This window comes from Leiobunum rupestre, chromosome 8, assembly GCF_980474605.1.
Source record: "Leiobunum rupestre chromosome 8, qqLeiRupe1.1.hap1, whole genome shotgun sequence".
In the NCBI taxonomy this organism is placed as follows: Eukaryota; Metazoa; Arthropoda; class Arachnida; order Opiliones; family Sclerosomatidae; genus Leiobunum; species Leiobunum rupestre.
The window spans coordinates 799,411-821,406 of record NC_143391.1 but is presented as its reverse complement, the minus strand read 5'-3'; the positions used below and the strand labels follow the sequence as shown (position 1 = coordinate 821,406).

The 21,996-nt window shown below is 33.5% G+C and overlaps 2 protein-coding genes and 1 long non-coding RNA gene across 3 annotated transcripts in view; 1 reads left to right on the top strand and 2 right to left on the bottom strand.

The window, feature by feature from the left end:
* LOC149931632 (death-associated inhibitor of apoptosis 2-like) overlaps nt 1–21,996 on the bottom strand; it is a 300,479-nt gene that overhangs the window by 89,682 nt on the left and 188,801 nt on the right. The gene's annotated exons all lie outside the window — the stretch shown is intronic.
* On the bottom strand, nt 2,996–10,210 carry LOC149931634 (uncharacterized). The gene is made up of 4 exons (XR_016472893.1): nt 10,031–10,210; nt 4,063–4,161; nt 3,641–3,994; nt 2,996–3,329 (listed from the first exon to the last, which is right to left on the bottom strand). It is a non-coding gene; the product is annotated as an uncharacterized LOC149931634 (long non-coding RNA).
* LOC149931633 (uncharacterized) lies at nt 10,480–11,671 on the top strand. The gene is made up of 3 exons (XM_090155821.1): nt 10,480–10,593; nt 10,695–10,779; nt 11,376–11,671. Exons 2-3 carry the CDS (start codon nt 10,698–10,700, stop codon nt 11,645–11,647), a joined length of 354 nt encoding a protein of 117 aa, XP_090011947.1. The 5' UTR covers nt 10,480–10,593; nt 10,695–10,697; the 3' UTR covers nt 11,648–11,671.

Below are 21,996 nucleotides of genomic sequence, written 5' to 3'. Positions count from 1 at the left end.
TTAATAGTAACCCATTTAGTCTGTATTATTCGGCAAAGGCCATTTATAAATTATTTGGGTTAAATGTAGATTTTGGCCAATTTTTATATTTTACCAAAGTGTTTGGGCAAATGTAACTGCCCAATAAATTGGGTTATTTTAGCCCATTATTTTGGGGATTTTCCTAAATACCCAAATTTTTGGTGAGTATTTAATGAGACCATTAATAACACAAGCCAACTACATTCAGTGTACAAGCATTCGGAAAATAGACAAAGAGATAAGCTAGATATTTTCCAAAATGCTTCACAAGGTCTTAAATTTCTACTTACTTCTGGTCTTACAAGAATAAAGACACATAAATCAATATTTCATTTTTTTAATAGACTTAGTCGCTTAGATACACCTTATTGTTAAAACGTAGCTATCTTCTTCCATTTTAATAACGCACTTTTGATTTTGTTTTATTTTTTATCGAAAAATGAAACCAATGCGAAGTTAAAGGAAACAATTGGGTTCAAGGAATAATAGAAACTGCACATTTACTCGTGTTTGAACGTTTTGGAGACTTATTTTGGACGGCCAATTACTCTGATACAGTTCAATTAAGGAAAAATTATCTTGGGACCTTTTTTTAATCCTTGTTACCCAAAAAAAACGCCAGCATATTTGTGCCAGACTTCTCTGAAACTCCCTGTATAGCTTCACTTATAAAAATTAACTTGGATTGAATGAAACTAGCGAAATAACTTTGATTTATTTAGGGCTCTGAACAAATAGGTATTGAGAAATACTTTAATAGATAAATCACGGTATTCGGGCAGAAAAATGCTTGTGTGGAAAGTAATAATGAAACCACTTATTTATTAGCTGACACTGTGAAATATTTATAGAAATAGGTCCCTTTTAAGCATTAAATGCAAATGTATTCATAGACTAAGAAACGGAGTACATTTTGATAATTATAAGTTTTCCCTAACAAAATTTATACTGAAAAGTGAAAACTAGTAAAGCGCATGCTGACATTAACATAATAACTAAAGCTAAAGATAAGATTACATCATAGAACTCTTTGAGTGTCAGTGTTTAATGTTTCTGTACTTTACTCCAAGTGGATTAAAAACAATAAGTTGAGTAGTAAACTTAGCTCTTATAACCAAGCTACGCGCTTTACCCCTGTAAGATAACTTATGACTGTCATTTCAGATACCCAATTTACTTTTTAGTTATCGCGAGACCATTAGAGCTGTATTTCAATACAATCAGTTAAATAATGGTTCTGACAATGACAAGCCCCTGGATGAAACAATGGTATGATAAATGTTAAATTTTAAAGGTCTACATATCTACCATAGCAGGTTGATAATAACATTAAAAAATGTAGTACAAAAGATAATCCATGTCCAAATACTTAATCATTTTCTTAGATAAAAATATAATTAGTAAGCTGTTGGTCAAGGCTAACAAATATTCATTATAAGAAAAAAAAACCTTTTAGCTGAAAGCTCTTTGCATTTTATTGCCGGTAAAAAGGGAAACAAGATATTTGAAACCAGACGTCAGGTGGGATGTATTATTTTGAATTGTTGGTAGTGGTAAAATACAATGGTGATATCAATATTTTAATATTTATTATTTTTTACAAATAAGCATTTATTTATACAAAAACGTAGAAAACCAGTACTTTCGATTCTTTTCGAAAGATAAAACTTATGTTCATTTTACAGGTTCAGGTGTTTTCATAAAAATAACGATGCAATGAATAAGAAGAATAAAATATGTTCGGCCATTAACTTCTGAAGCAAATTGTTGGCTTTATTTAACTAAGGTCTAAATTATTTTTTGTTCTCGGTTTAAAAGAAATCTGTCTTTGAATAATGATAAAGACAATGTTCTTATGGAGTTAGAATGCTAAACATGATTTCTTTAATTAATGATGAACTTTTGTGAGGGGCTTTGACAATATCATACATGGGCGAGCGCCAGCGCAATGGCGAATTAGAATAGATTCTAGCGTACCCTTTTCGAAGACTTTTTCGTATGGAAAACCCTTTGAAAGTGATGATTTGTCATTTTTGGTAATATTTTCTGCCCGTTAGAAATCTCAAAACTGTTCAGAGTAATATTTTGATTCACCTTTTCGTTCCTTTATAAGAGATCCTTAACATCGCCGAACGCAAACAAAAACTAAAAATTTAGCAAGTTTTTGTATCATGTTAATTAGGTATTAACTTCAAATCTGTTCAAGATACATTTCTAATTTATACCTTTAATTATTTTAAAGAAATTATTTTCTATCGGGATTTTAAAATCTTATGATTTACGATGTTATAATCTCCATAAAAAATAGGTTTTTACATTCCCATCAAGCTTTGAACACTTCTTAACACGTTAAAACTAATTAAATAAAATTTACTTTATTTGCGCTAGAGATATTAAATATTAAAATTTGACGCTTCGTTTGTTTCCTGATTTAATTAACATCCACTTTTATAGAATAATTAAGATGAAAAATAAAAGTGGTTAAGCGGAAATGTTTTTCAATCATTTTGCCTTAATTAAGGTTGCGAGGTTTTATTTTCATTAAATAAAAGGTGTTATTTTAAACATTTTCCTTCTATCGAGGAGTTGGTTTTCCCTAGTGGGAGATTTTTTATAATCAATTAGATTAACCGAGTTGGACTCCGCCTCATCTCAAAATTTTTACCCAAACACTTAACTACTCGTCTCTGGCTCAAATAACGAAAAACGTTGTTCATGCTCAGCTCAGACTCAGGTAAATTGACATAGTCTCGGACTCGTTTTAAGCTTTATCTTTCACGTGGACTCACCTCGGTCTTATTTGTTTTTCATTTTTTTCCTCGTCTCGTCCCGAACTCGATTTTCTAAAATGAAGTATATTGTACTCTTATCTAAATATTTCATGTTGTACTCGTCTCAGACTCAAGTTTAAATTAACTTAAGAAGGCTCAATATAACGAGACACGACTCAATAAAATGTTTGACTCAACATATTTTAATTAACATTAAATTTTACACTTCAGTTCGTATACGTTTCACGCTGCTACTTATTTTTCTAGTTGTAACTTTAATAGCGGAAATCTTATGTACATTAACATTCTTTCAAGTTGCGTAGGAGTTAGCGAGGAGTGTCTACCACGTTGCAAAGCACCGGCTGTAGAAAACATACGTTCACAATCCCCTGAACTTGCAGGAATAGCGATAAGCCTTCTTGCCATTTCAGACAATACTTTGTACCGCGGGACATTCACTGTCCAATACTTTAACGACGCTGTCATTCCCAAAGACATTTAAGAAGGAATTTCTTTTCCGTATAAGTACTGATTCACCTATAGAAGTAATTTGAATGAGATATATATCTATCGAATATGAGGTAATTATGTTTTATCAGGGCCGTTTTAAGGCATGGGCTAAATGGGCTACAGCCCGGGGCCCCCAGCCAGTTTACAGGCCCCGGAATGGCCATCCATACAGCCCTTACTCTAGGGATAAGGGTTTAATTGGTTAAATATTATTTATATATATTCAAAATAAATCATATTTCTTTGCAATTGCTTTAAGTTTCGGTCCTCAATGTGCGTGTTTACGAAAAATTACAATAATCTTATTACAATAATAATAGCACTTATAAAATTTTCACCTTAAAACATTCTTAGTTTTTGATAGGGATTCAGTAGTGATGCTAGAATGTAATTTATGTTGCGAAGGAATGGCTTAAACCTTTTTGCCATTTCCGAGAGTTAATGATCCTTCGGGTCTGGAAACAATGTTGTACTTGAAATTGAATAGATTTCCTCAAATGTAGATATCAAAATACGAAATTCGAGGTAGGAAAATCTCCCTGCAATAAATCAGTCGCTGTCCGAATTGGCTTCGAAAGTGCCACCAAATCTCTAACTTTGGTTCTTGTGAAATTTGTTGGTAGCTTGAGTTGTTTCTTACTACTACTTGGGCATGTAGAGTGGTATTCCAAAAGCAATTGTTGGACTGCAGTCTAAAAATAAGAAAAAAAATATTTTTTCAAAATAACAAAATAGAAATAAAGAAAAAATTTCCATCTACCAATCGTTAATAGGCTAAATTTTCACTATTTCATCGAGTAGCGCCAGGAAGGAAAACCTCTTTCTTCGCAATAGCTTAAAGTTTCTGTCCCAAATGTGCCTGCTTACGAAAAATACAATAATTTATTAAGTTAGTTGCCTCTGAGTCTGAATTAACAGCCAGCTGAACAGTATAGGAACAGCTACGCATTATATCTATAGCGGGTTCTTCAATAGATAAGTTTTTATTAATTAAATTCAGCTCATCAACTGTAATTTAAATTGCGGGTTATCTTATGAAACTACATGTATTTGCTAGTTAACAAAACTCTTTAAAATAATTTTTATTTTCCATTGGCCCATATCCCCAACCAGAGAAGATAGGCGCTTGGAAAATTTATCCTTTTAAAAGGCTGTGACTTTTTGACCCGGCACTTTCATTTTTATTTTTGTTTCCTTAGATTCGTTTCAATTATCATCTTTTTAATTTGTTTGACTATTTCTTCAACCGTTTGTTTGGTTGCAAAATGTATAAAGGCCAAAGTCGCTTTCTCAATTTCCCAACCTTCAGACAGAAAATGACATCTTACACCAAGTACGCCATCTCTACATCCGCTTGTCCATATGTCAAGCGTAATATGTGAGCATTTTTCTGCGATACCTTTTAGCTTTGCTCCTTTGGTAAACTCTTCTTGTCAAATGCATCTCTTGAATCTCGTGAAACTGAAGCTCAGCTTTGCATTTGTATTTCAGGGAGTAATCTTTAAATGAACGATGCCCGGAATGCCAAGCCCTCCGTGGAGTTAATAGGAAGTCCATCAACACAAACTACGTCTTATACCACTTATTTCCATTCGGGGACTATTTAACTAATCTGTTGATGTGCAAACGACAAAGTACTCCATACTCGGTGTATCTCCCGAAATAATTTATTTGGAAGACTAATTTGTAAATTTTAGGCCTTTATCTTTATGCCTAATCTATAATAGTATTACAAAATTAAAATTTTATTTCATAGTAATAAATTAAAAGAATGGTATATCTACCTTCAAATGACGCTTGAAATTGAATAGCTTTTTTCTTTGTTTAGGAGTAGCACAATAATTGCAATAAAGCACAATTGTTTTAGATTCTTTTCCATTTATTAACTTATTTCCTTTGTTTGTATGATGGTCTTTTAATAAGCGCAACCAGTTTAGTTTTGTATTGATAAAATTGCCCGTCAGACATCTTTCAATATCTGCATTTTTAACAGTTTCAACTTCCGTGTCAGTTACATCTACGTCCATTTCTTAATAAATTTCAAGCCCAAGTGGCTCAATATCGACAATACGAATGTTTTTATCATTTTGAAAACTCGCGTTTTTGGTACTCTTAAAGCCTGTTTTATCGCTATGAGACATTGTAGTCTTTTTCAACTCCTTAACCGCAATAGCACCCTTAGTCCCATCTGCTCTTCTCTTGGCGCTTTTATTTTAATTTAAAGAAGGGGGTGCACTGTTGGGGCGTTTGAAAATTTCTAGAAGTGATTTTTGTCCTTGGAGGTTGGGAGTATTTTACTTTTGGCCTTAGAATGATCATCAACTGCTGCTGGGAAATCTGTTTGCTTGTCACTTGAACAAGGCTCTGAATTAGGACTGCTTATCGATTTCGAAATGTATTCATCTTCGCTAAGGTCGTTATACCTATAATCATCGTTTTCGGAATTGAGACTCACACTTCTACTAACAGGGCCTTCGTTATCCATTTCACTTCTTCTGCGATATATATTATTTAAAAATTGATAGAAATCATATTCAAATCTAGAAATTAAATCATTTTACTGTGAAACTAATAATTTAGAGCTATAGCCTATTTTCAATTTTAGCACAAATAAGTAGTAGTTAATAAAAACCACCTATGCACTATTATGCAGTTCACGTATTTTAATTAAAAGTAGATATATAAAGTTAAAGTATTTAAGGTTAGCTAAGATGCTAATAAAAAGTTTTAAATTAAATTTAAATATGTTTAAATATAATTAAACATTTGTATATAAATTTAAATATAATTAAATGTGTGTATATAAATTTAATTATAATTAAACGTTTGTAAAACTTTGTTTTTTAATTGAAATTTACTAAAGAGGGAAACTGTACAAATTAGGAAAAAATCCTAGGCTTAGGAGACTTATCAAAGCCAGCGTTGCAAATGAATGCACGCCCTGGTGGCACGATCGGCGGGAAATTAAACCAATTTTTTTTAAAGTCGATCGTGTGGGAAGGCTACGAGCAGTTTACCTTGTGTGTGGCACTGCTGGGCTAGAATTAAAAAAGTTGGAGTCACGATAGCGTTTGGTCGAGCAAATAGTTTTCACCAAAGACTATATATAATTTCACACTGAAGCCAATTTTGGTAGTATCATAACGAACCAGCTATTTACGATTTCAATAAAATTAATTGATGCTGATCGGGATACTACTTCGTCTTTAACCCGTAATGGAGGCATTCGTTTAACAGCCGGCTAAAGTACCTGACAAATTTGTCTGCAACTAGACGAGTTTTGCCATTGTGTTTTGAAACGCTCAAGGTGAAAAAAAAACATCTAGCCAATACTTGCAAATATTTGTGCTCTTCATTTATTTAATCATTTTTAATATCGTTCTCGTAAAACGATGTCACATTTATTTCGTCAAATGATAAGACGGTCAGCTTCTCCTTCTACGAGAGTTTGGTTTGTTGACTTCATCAATGGAAAAGAAACCTTTTCTCGGATCTATTTGGGAAGCGTAACTTTGCAGAGTTGATATTCCAGGCAAAAAAATATTCCGCTGCTCTCTTAAATAAATATACGCTCTTTAACTTAAAAGACGAAGAGCGAAATTGTTTGCGATGTCTTCACGGTCGCAGTTCACTGTGTTCTTCCTCAAGAGCATTTAAATTAAACTCTTTTCTAAAGAGCGCATATATTTTCATGTTTTAAATTATAACCTAGATAGATGGCGGTACACGTTTCTTCTTCTCCCGCGTCTTCAAAGTTGTTCAAGTTTCCACCAAGTAAAGCTACTTATACTTTTGAAATTAGTTCCTTTACCGTAGTGCATCCTTATCGTTTTTTTAATTAAATTTTGCATCATATATATATATATCTAATTTTAAAACTTCACTTTCACCCCAATTGAAATAAAACCTCTTCTTCAGCCAGCCTTAAGTTCTTGAGCTACATCTTACGCAAATTCTGTACTATTGTCCTCGTAAACTTTACTTCGCGAATAACATTCAAAAACGCTTTCACTCGCAGTTCAGTGAAGCGTAACTTTATCCGTGGTTCTGCGGTAGAACGCTCACCTCTCGTGCAAGAGGGCTCGGGTTCGAATCCCGGCCGGTTAAAAAATTATACTACACCCAATGACAAAAGGCGCTTTTGGAAAAACCTTTTCCCTGATTCTAAGAAACTGGGTACGCAGTGATTACCCTTTGGCTCGAAAATGCGGACGCGTTCGCAGGCCTCACAGACAGACCCACAGACAAACAGACAGGGTGGTTGTATAACCCCTTCTAGGGTACAAAGTCCCCTCGGAGAGGTAACAAGTTGGCAAGCCAAAATATACCTCTCCTCGGAAGAATAGTCCCTAGTGCTATTAATTTCTTGAGATAACCCTTAAAGATATATCTCCGCAATTTAGAGTTACTTGTTAAAAATGTTATCCCAGTTCTATCCCGCCCGGTATAAAATTTTAATTATAATTAAAATAATTGAGACGAAACGACCAATTTTAATTTATTCAGAATATCAGAAGTTAAGTAGTTACAACAGTGAGTTAGACGTACTATAACAATGCACAATTGAATTAAACCCTATTTACGGTACAAGTTTGTCAGTTGAATAAAATACAAAGCAAATTTTAATGAAAGATATATCTACAGAGGGTATTATAACGACCGTTCGCTTTTTGGTTTATAATTTTAACGGAATCAGGCTGATTTTAATTAAACGATAGTTTATCGAAATTTTGTTAAAAGAATATTCCCTAAGGCCGCGCGATAAATTTACGAGAATTATTTCCCGTCGCCGTTATATCGACAATTTAGTTGATTCGGGATTGCCAGAACTTTAATGTTGTGGGCGAGTGATTAGAAAATCAAATGGCAACCAGAATTATGCAAAATTATAAATGTTTATTTTTATTCAGAACAGTCTATGGAACGTTCTAGATTTAACTTTCATCAATAACCCAACAATATATATCCCTCCTACGTAATTGTACAGAACTGGTACTCAAGTGTCTAAGACTAGATTTGTCTTAGTTCATCGTGATTGAAAAATAAACCAAAACATACTTACACTTAAGTAAATATCATTAATTATACTGAGTAATTTTAACTAAATTCCAACTACCTTACTATAAACTATTGTCTTAAATAACAGCTGAGAGCTGTTCGCTACTAATTACTTCCAATCTACTTAATTAGCTTCACAGGTTGAGTTGATAATTTCAAGGGTATAATTAGGTTATTCCAATTCAAAAAATAAAAACAATCAATTTTATCTTACAGCTGACTAGAGTTAGTTCACAATTACTTTAACACTTTCAGTCTGAAACACGCACTGTTCATACATTTAAGTCAATTCGCTCACGTTCCAAACGCGAAACACAATTTAACTCTTTCCTTGACCGAAGACCGAAAATACTAATTAAAACCGCAAAGTTACCGTATAACTTTTGACCGACACCAGGACCCCGTCCTGTAGTAGTTCGTCTGACAGCTTAGAACTAAGAAAGACTAAATCTTCCATTTTGACGGCAACGGCTTTATATACGTTTATTTGGCGTTTTTTAGACCCGTCAAGATTTGACTAAAGTTCGAAAAATTGAAGATATTATATTGTTTACCCGGTTTGATTGATAGTTCTCCACACGGTGGCGCTATATTATTACTTTGATATAGTTTCCGCGGGAGTTTTGAATAATTATCATTCAATTAACAATATATACAGTGATTGTATTAATCCGTTTAGTAAAAAAACGCCCCTTATCATAATTGTTCCTTTACTTGAATATTTTCCCTAAGGAAGTCAATGGCTCGGCGGTGAACTATTCGCATTGTAACAATGCGACCCGAGTTCAATTCCTGATCGCGATCAAATTTTACATTAAAATACTAAAATATTTAATTAAATATAAGATTAATATAATCTATAAATATTTAATTAAATATAAGACTAATGTAATCTATAAATATTTAATTAAATATAAGATTAATATAATCTATAAATATTTAATTAAATATAAGACTAATGTAATCTATAAATATTTAATTAAATATAAGATTAATATAACCTATAAATATTTAATTATATATAACATTAATATCATTTATAAATATTTAATTAAATATAAGATTAATATAATTTATAAATATTTAATGAAATATAAGATTAATATTATTTATAAATATTTAATTAAATATAAGATTGATTTAATTTATAAATATTTAAAATGATGCAGAATAAATTATAGTACCTAACGTTATAACTTTGTAGAGGATATTCGCCAAAGCTGTTTTTTAGAAAAACACCGTAAATTAACAAGCGTTGGTGGCTGAGTGGTTAGAGTACATCTCTTGCACGAGGCAGACCCGGGTTCGATTCCGGGCCGGCGCCAAAAAATCGCAAAATAATACTAAGACGAATACCGTGTACAACTGGTGGAAACCCTACCATTGGACGTTGAGAGGTAGAATTACACTCAGCACTCGGTCCGTCCCAAAGTCATTAAGAAGAAGTTGGAGAGAAAACGCCCATACAAACACAACAGACTCAACATCCACAACAATCATAACACAAACTCAACACCCACAACAGTCACAACACGAACTCAACACCCACAACAGTCACAACACGTACTCAACATTCACGACCTACAACATAACAATAACGAAATATCCGGTGAACGTTGACGAAACAAGACCAACCAAACACAACCGCAAATCAATCCGTTAACGCTCACCGTCACACGGTGGTTTTGCCAATCCTTCGAGAAACTGCGTACGCAGTTATTACACTTTGCACCGAAAATGCGAACGCGTTCGCAGGACTGACAGACAGACCCACAAACAGACACGGTGGTTGTATAACCCCTCCTAAGGGACATAGTCCCCTCGGAGAGGTAAAAATGTGCAAAACTTATAAAAAGAACATAATTTTTCGTTTTTATTGCCCATTCTACTCTTTTCGAAGTCTTTTGAAAGTAATGAATTTTACGTATTCGATTTAAAGATTTATTTGTTTTATTGAATATAATTTAGAAAGTTTATATCACCATTGTATTTTTTGAGTTATTAACGATACCATAGTCGTTTTTAAAAACGTTTCACACAAATCAGAAAATTTGTTTAATAAATTTTAATATTAATTCAATATAAAAAGTTTTGCTAATCTTGAGGCTCATCATTATTAATACAAGTCTTATTCAAAGCAGTGTTAAACGTAACAAAGAGAAGTGAACAGTTGATCTTAGCACCAGTTGTCCGTAACGTTATATTTCCTTCTTTGCATTAATATTGTTCAAAGGTAATCAAGATTTTATAAACAATTAGTAACTTTATAGAACTACAAAAGTATATTTTATAAATTGCATAACATGCATTAAGATTTTACATTTCATTATACAGAAAATGATGTTCAAATACTTGGTATTTCTTTTGGTATGCCAATATCTGTTTCTTAACACGAATGGAGCGCCGAAATTCGAAGAGTGTAAGATAAAAAATATTTTGTGATTAAATTTTGGATCAAAGCTGGAAAAATCATAAATTTCATAAGTTTTCACGCTGCGGCAAAACGTTTCGCGGAAAATAAAAAAAACTTCCATAGATATAAATATCTGATTAAACGTGCACAGTTTACGACCAAAGGTTATTCGTTGACCAAAATTGAGATCTAATTCTAATCTATAAAAACTGAAAAGATAAATATTGATCCAACCACATACAACAAAATTATATATTAAGAAAATGATGCTTAGTAACCTTCCGTTTCCCTACCCTGTGTTAGCAATTTCAGCATCAAACGGAATCGCCGTTCTGGCAATTTAAACATTGCCCGAAAACGGCTTTTAGTGTTCTACCATATTCTTGCTATTGACAACAAAATCAGATATTGATTTCGTTCGGATCTTGGACTTAATTTTTACAAATCAACTATTGACGAAAATTATTTAGCAACATATACAATTTCAACATTTTACGAGCAAGCCACCACAATAAAATACTTAAAATTAGTATTTCATTATCAACATTTTTGTTTTTCATTAATTTCTTTTAATTCTTTTTTATATATCTATTTGGAATCAGTGTGCGACTTTCAGGTGAAAGATGTATGCAAAGACATACCTTGTGGCACAAATAAAACCGGCGGATGCTACAACTACAATGATTGTAATACCAACACCGATGGTCGGTGTCAAAGGCGGTGCCTTTGTCCATACACAGGAGAGTTCAAGTTATACTGCATTCATGCTGCCAAGAACAATTGTCCTCGAGAGTGTATGGATTACTTCAAAACATTAAATGATCAGGAAGGAAAGGGTACGACTTGGAAAGGCATGTTCAAATGTATCGAATGAAGTGATTAAAAACTACTATTGAAACTTTGTGTTTGAAATGTCACATTTTTCGGGTGCAAGACATTGGGTTGAAACTGTGGGAGAGGAGGTTTCTAAGAACGTTTTGTTTAAAGCGTCTGTTTTGAATGTAAATTTGGGGCGATCGGCCGTCAAGGAAAATCGCAGACTCGCGTATTATGGATTTATTCAAACTGCTATCGGAACAACTCAAAGTAGCTGATACTTAAAGGAGATATATTTCTAAATAATCTAAAAAAAAATTAAATCTGATTCGAAATATCCATGCGTAATTGATTTAAGAAATAAATCTTAAAATAATACGATTAAATATTTATATATTTAAGTCATGAGTTTTAATTCCGTACAATTTAAAAACAAACGATTAAAAAAAGACTGACCAACTATTGGAGTAAGTAGATAAGAGACAGTCCAATTTATTTTACTTCCAAACTTATTTTAAGCCACCATTTATCCTTTAATAATTACATATATTAAGATATATAATGTCGCGATTTCAAAGCGAAAAAAGGTTAAAGTAAGGGTATCTCGTTTGATAAGGAAAGCCAAGTGTCTCATATTTAATAAAATTGTACGCTTCTTACACAGTGAATAAACTGTATTAGTTCGAATTAACAAATTATTTTTTGTGGAGGTGATAAAAGAAGCTTGCTTATGTAAAGCTGATAATTTAAGAAGGGTTTGAGAACCGAAGAGGAAATAATAATAATTAATCTAGCAATTCCTTTCATTACTCGGTTTTAAGTTCATATGAAAGGCAGAATTTAGATTAGCGGCAGAGTTGAGCTGGGCGGTCCAAATGGAGAATTTTCTTTAAATTATAAAAATATATATAAATATATTTTGGTTCTTACCTTTTGTTAACGATAGACTCGTTAATAGAATTGACTGTGATTTTTTGGACCATAAAAAACTGAATTATTCTGTGAAGTAAAGAAAAATAAAATACAATAAATTATTATAATTTAATACAATAATTTAATTTATTGTACCTTGACTGCTATTATTTTCAAAAGCATTAGACTAGACTAAAAATTCAAGAGGAATACTTTTAATAAATTATATTGGAGGTGCTATGAAAATAAACTTTATTATCATCAGGTACAGCTGCAGCTATTTAAGATTGGGTAATGATAGTTGAATTCCGTTTGTTCCGTAGGATATAAATCCAAGGACACCATGAGGGCAATGCCTGTTGATTAGACTAGATCTAAAAGAGTTTTGGTCAACTAGTGGCACCGCCAATGGCTCAGTACGGGCTAAATCTTGGCTAGAAGCTTTGCTTTCATTCCGTAAAAGGGTTGAACACTTAATTTTATGTAATAATGAAATTTGCTTTCATATTACCTGTCATCTTTTTGGAACAAGCACCAGGAATAGAATTTGAAACTGGTAAATGGTGTAACGGTTGAATCTCTTCGGAATCTGTATCTGCAAAGTGGGAATAGGCATCCTCGGTTCTTTTTCTTTTCCGTATCGCTCGCGTCGATTTATTTTCTTTACTTGACGAGAGATTATCGACCGAATCCTGAAGACTTCTCTTCATACGTCCAACTGCTCCATTAAAGGTGTCTGCAAATGAATGTTATATCATTATTGTACGTGTTAATGTTTGTATCTATGCAATATCTTACCGGAACTCTATAAAATAGTAATGGCAAATAACTCCCACAAATCACAAGCATTGGCTCTTTTTTTCGCTAGATTGGTTGCCGATTTGTCTCCTGGCCAATGACAAGTAATTGGTTTGAAATTTCTATTTACCCAAACATCCGGGATAACTGCGGCCCCTCCTTGATTAAATTCAACAACCAAAAATTAATTTTGATTATTTTCCATTTAGAAGCTGTAAACAAGTTATGAACAATTTGAATTTAGTTTCTTTAATACTGATAATTGTAGTTAAAACTAAAAGTGTAAAATTTTGGAAAAAAAATTATAAGTCGCTGTGCTAGAAACCAACCTAACTGATTTAACATGTATAATACATATTTATATGCAATTAAGAGATATGCCCTACTTTTCCTTCCAACTTTTCAGTGTGAAGAAGTTGAGATATTAAATACGACTAATCACAGTTGTGTATAACATATTTAAGAGCTTTTCCAGTTATTTGTGAAAGAGGCCATCTCATTAGAGCAGATAGAGTTTTGGCATGAAATACATCAACAGCAATAGAGTCGCACGGATTGAATTACCAACCAAAGAAACTTTCATCCAATAACGTATTTGATATCTTTGTCTATTACGGACGTTGCAATGTTCGAACCCAGCAAACTCAAAATACCCTATAGATGTACCAAAAAGATCCAAAACTCCCAGGTTAACCCCACCCAGAATGGTTATTAGAGGAATATATCTGGAACATCCAAAAACCCTTTTTAAATTCCCATATACCAAGGATATCCGTAATACATCCAAAATCTCTGTTCCTAATAGGCCTTCACCAAAAATATCACTTAGATATCCAAATATACAAATTTACTTTAGCGCCCAACAAGGCGTTGCGACGACGCCGACAAGAGAAAATTAAATTTAAAACTATAAAAATATTTTTTCATCTGAAATAATTTTTAATAAGTTTCACCAATTTTTCTATAATTTGTTTTAATTAAATATAATTTTTTTAATATTTTATATATTCAAAAGGTTCCTCGTGGGTCGGTCATTCCTGGAGAATAGTTTTTATCGGAAGAAACACAAAGTCGTCTTCCCATTATTCGAAGCCATTTTTATCAGTATAGTTTAGTTATTCGGTTTGCAATTATGTATCTTATTGTCGTGTGTGGAATTGCATCTGACCGTGTCAAGTCAAATGATCAAACCGCCCCAAAAAACAATGTAATTCGTAAAATATTAATTTGAAATAAATTTTTTTTGTTAAATTTTATAACTTGACTGCTTCATTTCCATAAATTCAAATTATTATGCATAATATACATCCAATACATCTCGTATCAAATATCCATTTGATATCTTTGGTATTTCTGCTCGTATATTTTTGTTTATTCTAAGATATTCATGGTATGTACCTTGGGTGAAGAAATATGTTTTCAATATCAGAACAGATATTCTTAGAATGTACCTAGTGTGAAATGGGGACATAACGAACATCCAGTCAACGTCCATGGAATATTCTTAGAATGTCTTAACACATTTCTAATGGATATTCTGGGGATCAGGAAAGTGATGATATTTGGTTACCCCAGGAACATCCAATATTGATAATTTAGGTTTTTTTGGATATCCTATGAATATAACCAATCCCACAAACTTAGCTCATATGCATATCTTGGGGACATTTAGTGTTTGCTGCGGATCTCTATTTATACTATTGAATTGTCTTCCGTTATACAACAATTATCACATTCTTTAGTACTTAATCCAAAATGCTCTAGTTTTACACACTTGTATTGTGGGTCATCACGCTAATGAATAAGAGGTCCGTTGTTATGTTTCATATGATATGAAATAACAGAATCTGTTCTATTAAATACAGTCAAGAGCACTACGTTCTTCACTAATCCGATTAATTAATTGTTTCAAAGGTCGATCAGAATTGGCTAGTGTGTTCTTAAGTTATTGAAAATAATTTTCAAATTGGAACGCACTAAAGGTATCCAATGGTCCATAATTTAGTCTTTGTTGTTTTAGGTGAAGAAGTCCGTGGACATTGAAAGATATTAATTGTTTCCCATAAAGAACTGCGTATGATTCCACAAAGTATTTCAAGAGCGTATCCACGAAATCAATTAAGGCGGGTTGATATACCGGACTAACTAAAATTCTGCAAAGCTACATATTAACTAAGAAAGTGTTCATAGTAAGACTAAGGTCAATGATTGCGTAGTACAAGTATTCCTGAGTAAAGCAAAAATTGTCGAAACCATGTTGGGGTCAATTAAAAACCTAGGTTTTCTCACAAATTCTGAACAAGTTGCGGATGATAGAGATGTCAATAGACTTGATATCTCCAGCACTTTCCTTTCCGTCAGCTTAAATTTTGCCTATTTGCCTGTCATCCACGACTGAAGTAGTTTTTTCATAACCCCTAGGCAAACCAAATGCATATAGTCTAGGGGAAAGTTATCAACCATGTCAATTCCGGGTATAGATTCTAAACTTGGAGTTTCATTATGGTGTTCTAAGTTAGCTTTATTTCTCAAGTTTTCATCGGTTCTTGGTTCAAATTCCGTGGTTAGGAAGCAAAGGAGATTTTGAATATATTTGCCCTGTAACATCCACTAGTCACAACCATAGAACCCCGCGTGTCCTTTAGGTGTGTCACAAGCGAAGCCAATGAATTTAATCATAATTAATTGGCCGTCTATTAATATACCGTTTTCAATTAATTCAATCGCTTCGAAGACAAAGGTCTGTAAAAGTGAATCAGGGTCTTCAGGTTTCTTTAAACCATAATAAATACCAATTGGAAAATATTCAGAGTTTTTTAAATTTCTACTTACGCCAAAAATGGGCTAAAGCTGACTTCTAGAACTCTCTGATATGGGTGAACCATCAACATTTACTTAAATCTCTAAATTTTCTACAGTACAGCATGTTTGCATAGATGCCAATCGAATACCCGCCTCAAGACCAAAATGAAAGTACTCACCCCCGCCCAATTTTTCAACAGCATTGTCTAGGTGTTAAAGTATAGTTCTGGAGTCTAATGGAAGATCCTAATGGCAATCATGCGTTTTTAAAATGAAAATAAGACTGTTGACTGCTCTTTTCATCATACCCAAATTAGCAACCCATTCAGCAAGTTTGCTGTGAATAATGATTTCGGAGGACTCTACATCAAATTGAAAGCCGATCACATCATCTTGCAAAACTGCAGCATCATCATAATTGATAGGATTTCCATAGTTGATAATATCCTCATTGCAATTGTCCTTTTCAATATTGCATTCATAGTGACCATGGTCCCTTTCAGTTCCGATGTCAGCTGGGCCATCATAACCGTTATGGGCGTTATAGGTTTCCGAAACATTATCATCAATTTCAGCTTCAACAATAACATTTAAGGCATCATTTACTTGAGAAACTGCTTCTACAGTATCCTCAAAGATAGGTGTGCATCGAATTTGCCGCCAATCTGTATCTATGCCGTGAAGACATGGTACGCAACTTCTTATAACTGTCACGAGGCATAGTACTCTAGCTATTGTCTACAGACCAAAAAATAATTTGAAGAGCAAATTTAAAAAAGAATTACTCGTCCCATAAATAGCTTAATTTAAATTTCACTAAACAGTCAGCATAAAATTTACTCGGTATTAAATTTTGTTACACTCACAAAAAGCTCAATAGCATGCAATGTGCAAGTTACACCGTTTCGAAAGCTGAACGGCGTTTACTTAAGATAGTTTGCATACTGGTATAGGGAAATTATAAAATAACTCTTGCAGAAATCTATAACGGAAAAAATTTACATTATATACGTACAACGTCGATGTATCAAATTGACAATGCTCGCTGCCCCATGACAAAGAGTTGATACTTACAATTAAATTAAAGATTTAGCAAAAGCCAAGGCATATCTTTAACCAAAGCAATTTATAGGAAATAACCAGCCTTATTTTACGAACCTTGCTTACTTAGTTTGAAAATTATTAATTTCAATATAGAAAGTTGGATGCCCAAGGAATAGTAGCATCAAATTGCACCCTCCAACAAAACGCAACTTCTCCCCCGTAACCAGCACCATGGGTGGATGCCATTTCCGTTGGGACTTGTTTGTGTATTATGTTGTAAGAAAGCTTGGCATTTCCATAAATTCGCTACGAATGCCCAACTTGTTCTTAAATTTGTGCAGTCAAACCTATGGACGATTTTATTCGTTCTCTTTAGAGGGAGAGCTGGGGAAACATTGAAGAAGTGAGAAAAAACAGTTAACAAGTAGGGTACGTTAATTTAAGGAAATGCCTATTTAAATGCACTGTACTAGAGATCTAAAACATTTCTATAAAGTTATAAAAATTAATAACAAATATTTTATTTCATCAAATAAAAAGTAGTCTTGCTCAACTTGTTAAAATGCTGACGAACGTCAGGATATCACCTGACATTTGAGTGCCATGGGTGACAAAGCAGCAACTCATTTCTGGCTTCCGCTTTGGGAAAAAAGGCCAAATATGCCTTGTCAAAAGTAATATACATTAAACAAGTAAATGACATTACAAAAAAAGGTTCCCACAATTGGAAATGACGTTGGGAAACGTATAAATGAACACACTCTTTTCCACCGTAGCCTTCGTCGGGTCTATCAGTCGCCTGTAACTAGTCTAGACGAATTGTGCAAGAAAGTATTTGTAGCTGGCCATCTAGCTCCCTTATTGGTAAAGAGGTATTGCCACCTTGTACGGACGTGGTTTTTCATGACCTCATAAAATAGGTCATTTTCTACCACATCGAAATAAGTGAACTATTTTAAGTATTCGTTCCAATTTTCTCTTTGGAAAGAGTTTTCTACCACCTACCGTTTTTAAGTGTGTGAGGTGATATTTTACAATTTTCTTTAATTTATAAAAATGAGATTTCGCTATTGAAACAAAGTACGCTGAACATTTCTTATTTAAGATAACATACGTTTGTAAGAATTTTTTCTGTTAAGGCTATTTGAGACACCTTGTACATTGCTTGGGCATTAAATCACCATTTCACCGAGATCCAGTCATGGTTTAAGGGTCTCCAATTGCAAGAATATTTATTGAAACAACTGTGCAGCCAGTAAGAAAAAGGACGTATTTGTTTTTTTCTTGTTTATCTTTCGTAAATAAAATTTCTAATCAGATAAAATTTAATCAAAGCTGCTTAAATGGAATCATTTAGCCGAATCATTAACGAAAGTAATTATTTTAAGTTTATGACTATCAAGATGATTTCCCGAAATTTTTCACCGCACAAAACCAAATGATGTTAAGTCTGACTAAATTACTTTCGCCGATATTTTTTATCACTTATATCCTCCATCTTGTTAAAGACATCTAAAATTTTCATACCAATGGCTTTTTCGTCTTTCTCTTTGTAGCTAACGTCTTCGATTTATTGGATCCCAAATTGTGGATTAACTTTCCGAAAGATAAAGCCTTCTCTTCGTAATTTGTGTTGTCTTGGCTACCAACGCTAACAAACTTACGCTCTGTAGCTTAAATCGAAACTTAATCACAATAATATAGTTATTTGTATAATAATATCGAAAACGGAATTAATATGTTAATGGAAACACTATTAGAAGACTGTTTGCCTTGAACGACAGTAAACCCGGCTTTTAAATTAACGTCAGTTTTCCACGTAGGGACCAATTAGATTTGCTATGGTTCCGAAATCGATAAGTTTTCAGATAAGTATCTCCTGGCATGAACCATAAAAGCATAAAAATTTCAATATTCTAGCAATTAAAATTTTTGAAAAAATGTTGAAAAGAAATATTATTACCGATTGTTTCATATACGTCGATCCCTTACTTTCGATGTTAATCGAGTCCCGGTCAAATGTTTGAGTGTGTGATGTACCAGTCTGAAATCATATGATAAATCCGATTAACAATTTCCAATTATTCAATTTTTTTTAAATTTGTAGTTGAAAGTGATTTCTAATATCGGCCCAGCAAGTGGATGAAGTGATTTAGCTCCTTATGCGTTTGGTAAGTAAAATTATTCTAGGATGATTCGCTGGTCCCTTTATGGTTGAAACATAGCAAGCCATTAACGTTGTATACTCGTACTGAATTTAATCTAAAGGGTAAGAACTCGCGAATTCCATTAAAAGAAATTAACAACTTATTTTGAAGGAAGAATCGCAGGTTACATTGATGATACTATTAAAGCTCGAAAACGTTAGAGCAGTCGACTGCTTAAGCGATAGAAGAGCCAGAATTAAGCATTAAAGAACCGCCAAAGGTTGTTTAGGAAAAATCCGAATAAAAACCAAAAAACAGATTTTTGCCGACCCTGTTTTATTTAATAAGTTGATTTACTAATTGCTTAATGGAAAACAAACCTTCAGAGCGAAGACATTTAAAATTTGAGTTAAAACCTTTGATTTATACTAGCTAATTTAATAGTGTTTGCCGGAAGTAACAAATAATTACGGATTTAATACAAACATCAAGTCACCAAAGAACAACTAGCTGCAGCTGGATTTTACTATATGCAATATGGATATTATTTACGATGTGACAAGTGCCACGGCATCTTAGGAAATTGGAAACAAGGAGACGTACTAAAATGGAAACACGCCAGATGCTATCCAACTGTCTGTCAAGGGATAATTTATCTCCGAAAAAGGACCCATCACGAGAATGTGACATTCCACCTACGCGAACGCATTTCACCTGTACCCAAAGACTACGTTTGTGACTGTCCCTCATCTGTCAGACGCTACGAATACGTGAGGTAATACTTTCAATATTTATTAATACAAGACGCGCTTGCGTAAGGTAATTTCAACCCTTCAAATGAAATTGTTTATATCCCTTACGAAGATCGAATTAATTACTTATATATTGATAAATAACGCTTTAAGAGGGTTAAATATCAGACCAGTCATAGAACCAATTTAACGTTATCATGTAAACAAATTTCTTAAATAAAAAAAAATTAATATAAAAACCTTATTATTCCTCATATTATAGCGAATTGAAATACTGGGGTTCGGAAGCGATAAAGAAATAATAGAGTTTAGAAAAATGAAGCAATAAATTATGGAGTTTGGGGAGAGGCAAACGTATTGTAGCGTTTGGAAACGATAATAATTTATGAAGAATGATTTCTGCGTGATGAGGGGGGAGAATCTGGCGATTACCGTATGGGTAGGAATCAGCGACATAGGGACGGAAAAACAAATTTTAGCAAATATTCTAGAGATCAAACATGGGCAAAAAATGTGATTGCTGAAAAGTAAATAATCACGTTCAAAAGGTAAACCAAAAAAGGTCGTGTCAGTTTGCTCAATAAATAAGCAAGCTAAAACAAAATAATTTTGTGTCTTGTTTGCTGAGAATATTCTTAAAATATCGCAAAATCAACTATAGGCGATTTATCAGCGAGCGAGCTAAATCTAAGCTTAAGGAATCTCGCTCTCTCCGAAATTCTAAGCGTCGCGTTCGAACGGAGCTGATTTTTAGTTCCACATCTATATATATTTAGAGTGAGACTATTGTTTTCGTTAGAATGTTGTGAAGTGTTGTCGTCGTCGTTGGTGATGGTGGTGTCGTCCACATTTGAAACACCTTCCATATCTTTTTAATGGGGTGACATAACCCCGCCGTTTTTTCTAAGAATGCTTAATAGGGTTTCCACTATCTGCACACGCGTTAAATGTAGTTAGCGGCGATTTGCCAGCCCCTTCTAGCCAACCCCCCTTAAACACATTAAATTAAAATATTCATAAAATACGCAATCTCATCATTTTGGATACGCTTGACTTTTAAATTCCGTTTAATGTTTAATCTATATAAATGCTTTACCTCTACAATGTGTGCAAGTTTCAGCTTTGTCGTGGAAACAGGGGGCGCAAAAGCCCCCCTTTTCCGATTGCCTGCATTGATTTACGCACGCTGATTATTACCCAACTGACAAGGAGAGTACCCGAGGTGTTTATTGCCGATTTAGTTCAAAGTCGGCCGTAATGTAGATCTATATGAGATATGAAATTTCCCAAAAGGAGACGTTACACTACCCATTCGATTTGCCATGGCAACCGAAAATGTGTTTGACCACTTACAACCAAAATAAGATTTTTTCCTTATTTTACCTAAAATGTGTTACAAATTTACCCTAAATTTTTTTCAATTTACCCAAACGTGATGAAATTTACCTAAATGTGGTCCAAATTACACATTTCGTGATTTTAAAATTTCTTAAAAATTTTCCTAGCTAGGACCCTGTGAAACCGAGAAAATCCCATGCTTTTTTGAATGGAGATTTTATTGTTTTAAGTGATCTCAAAAACATTTTCGGTTGCCATAGCAAATCGAATGGGTAGTGCAACGTCTCCTTTTGGGAAATTTAATATTTCATATAGGTCTACATTACGCCCGACTTTGAACAAAATCGGCAATAAACACCTCGGGTACTCTCCTTGTGAGTGACTTAAAAATTTAATTTCTTTTTTAAATCTCTAATGGTGTGCCAGGTTTCGGTGCCCTAGAAACATTAGGGGCCCTTGGGCGCCGCATAAACCACATTACCGCGAACGTTCGTTTTTGCCTTACGCAGAGTGCGTAACTTACTTTTCGAAGCCGCGTATGGCCAGAAGTAACAAATAAATGTGAGACTTATCGAGGCCGCTTATGGCCAGAAGTAGCAAATAAGTGTGACACT

What these genes read in the sequence shown, in the direction of transcription:
- LOC149931633 (XM_090155821.1), top strand. Translation starts at nt 10,698, where the DNA reads ATGATGTTCAAATACTTGGTATTTCTTTTGGTATGCCAATATCTGTTT. An exon ending in AGCGCCGAAATTCGAAGAGT is followed by an intron (nt 10,780 to 11,375) that starts GTAAGATAAAAA and finishes ATTTGGAATCAG; the next exon opens with TGTGCGACTTTCAGGTGAAA.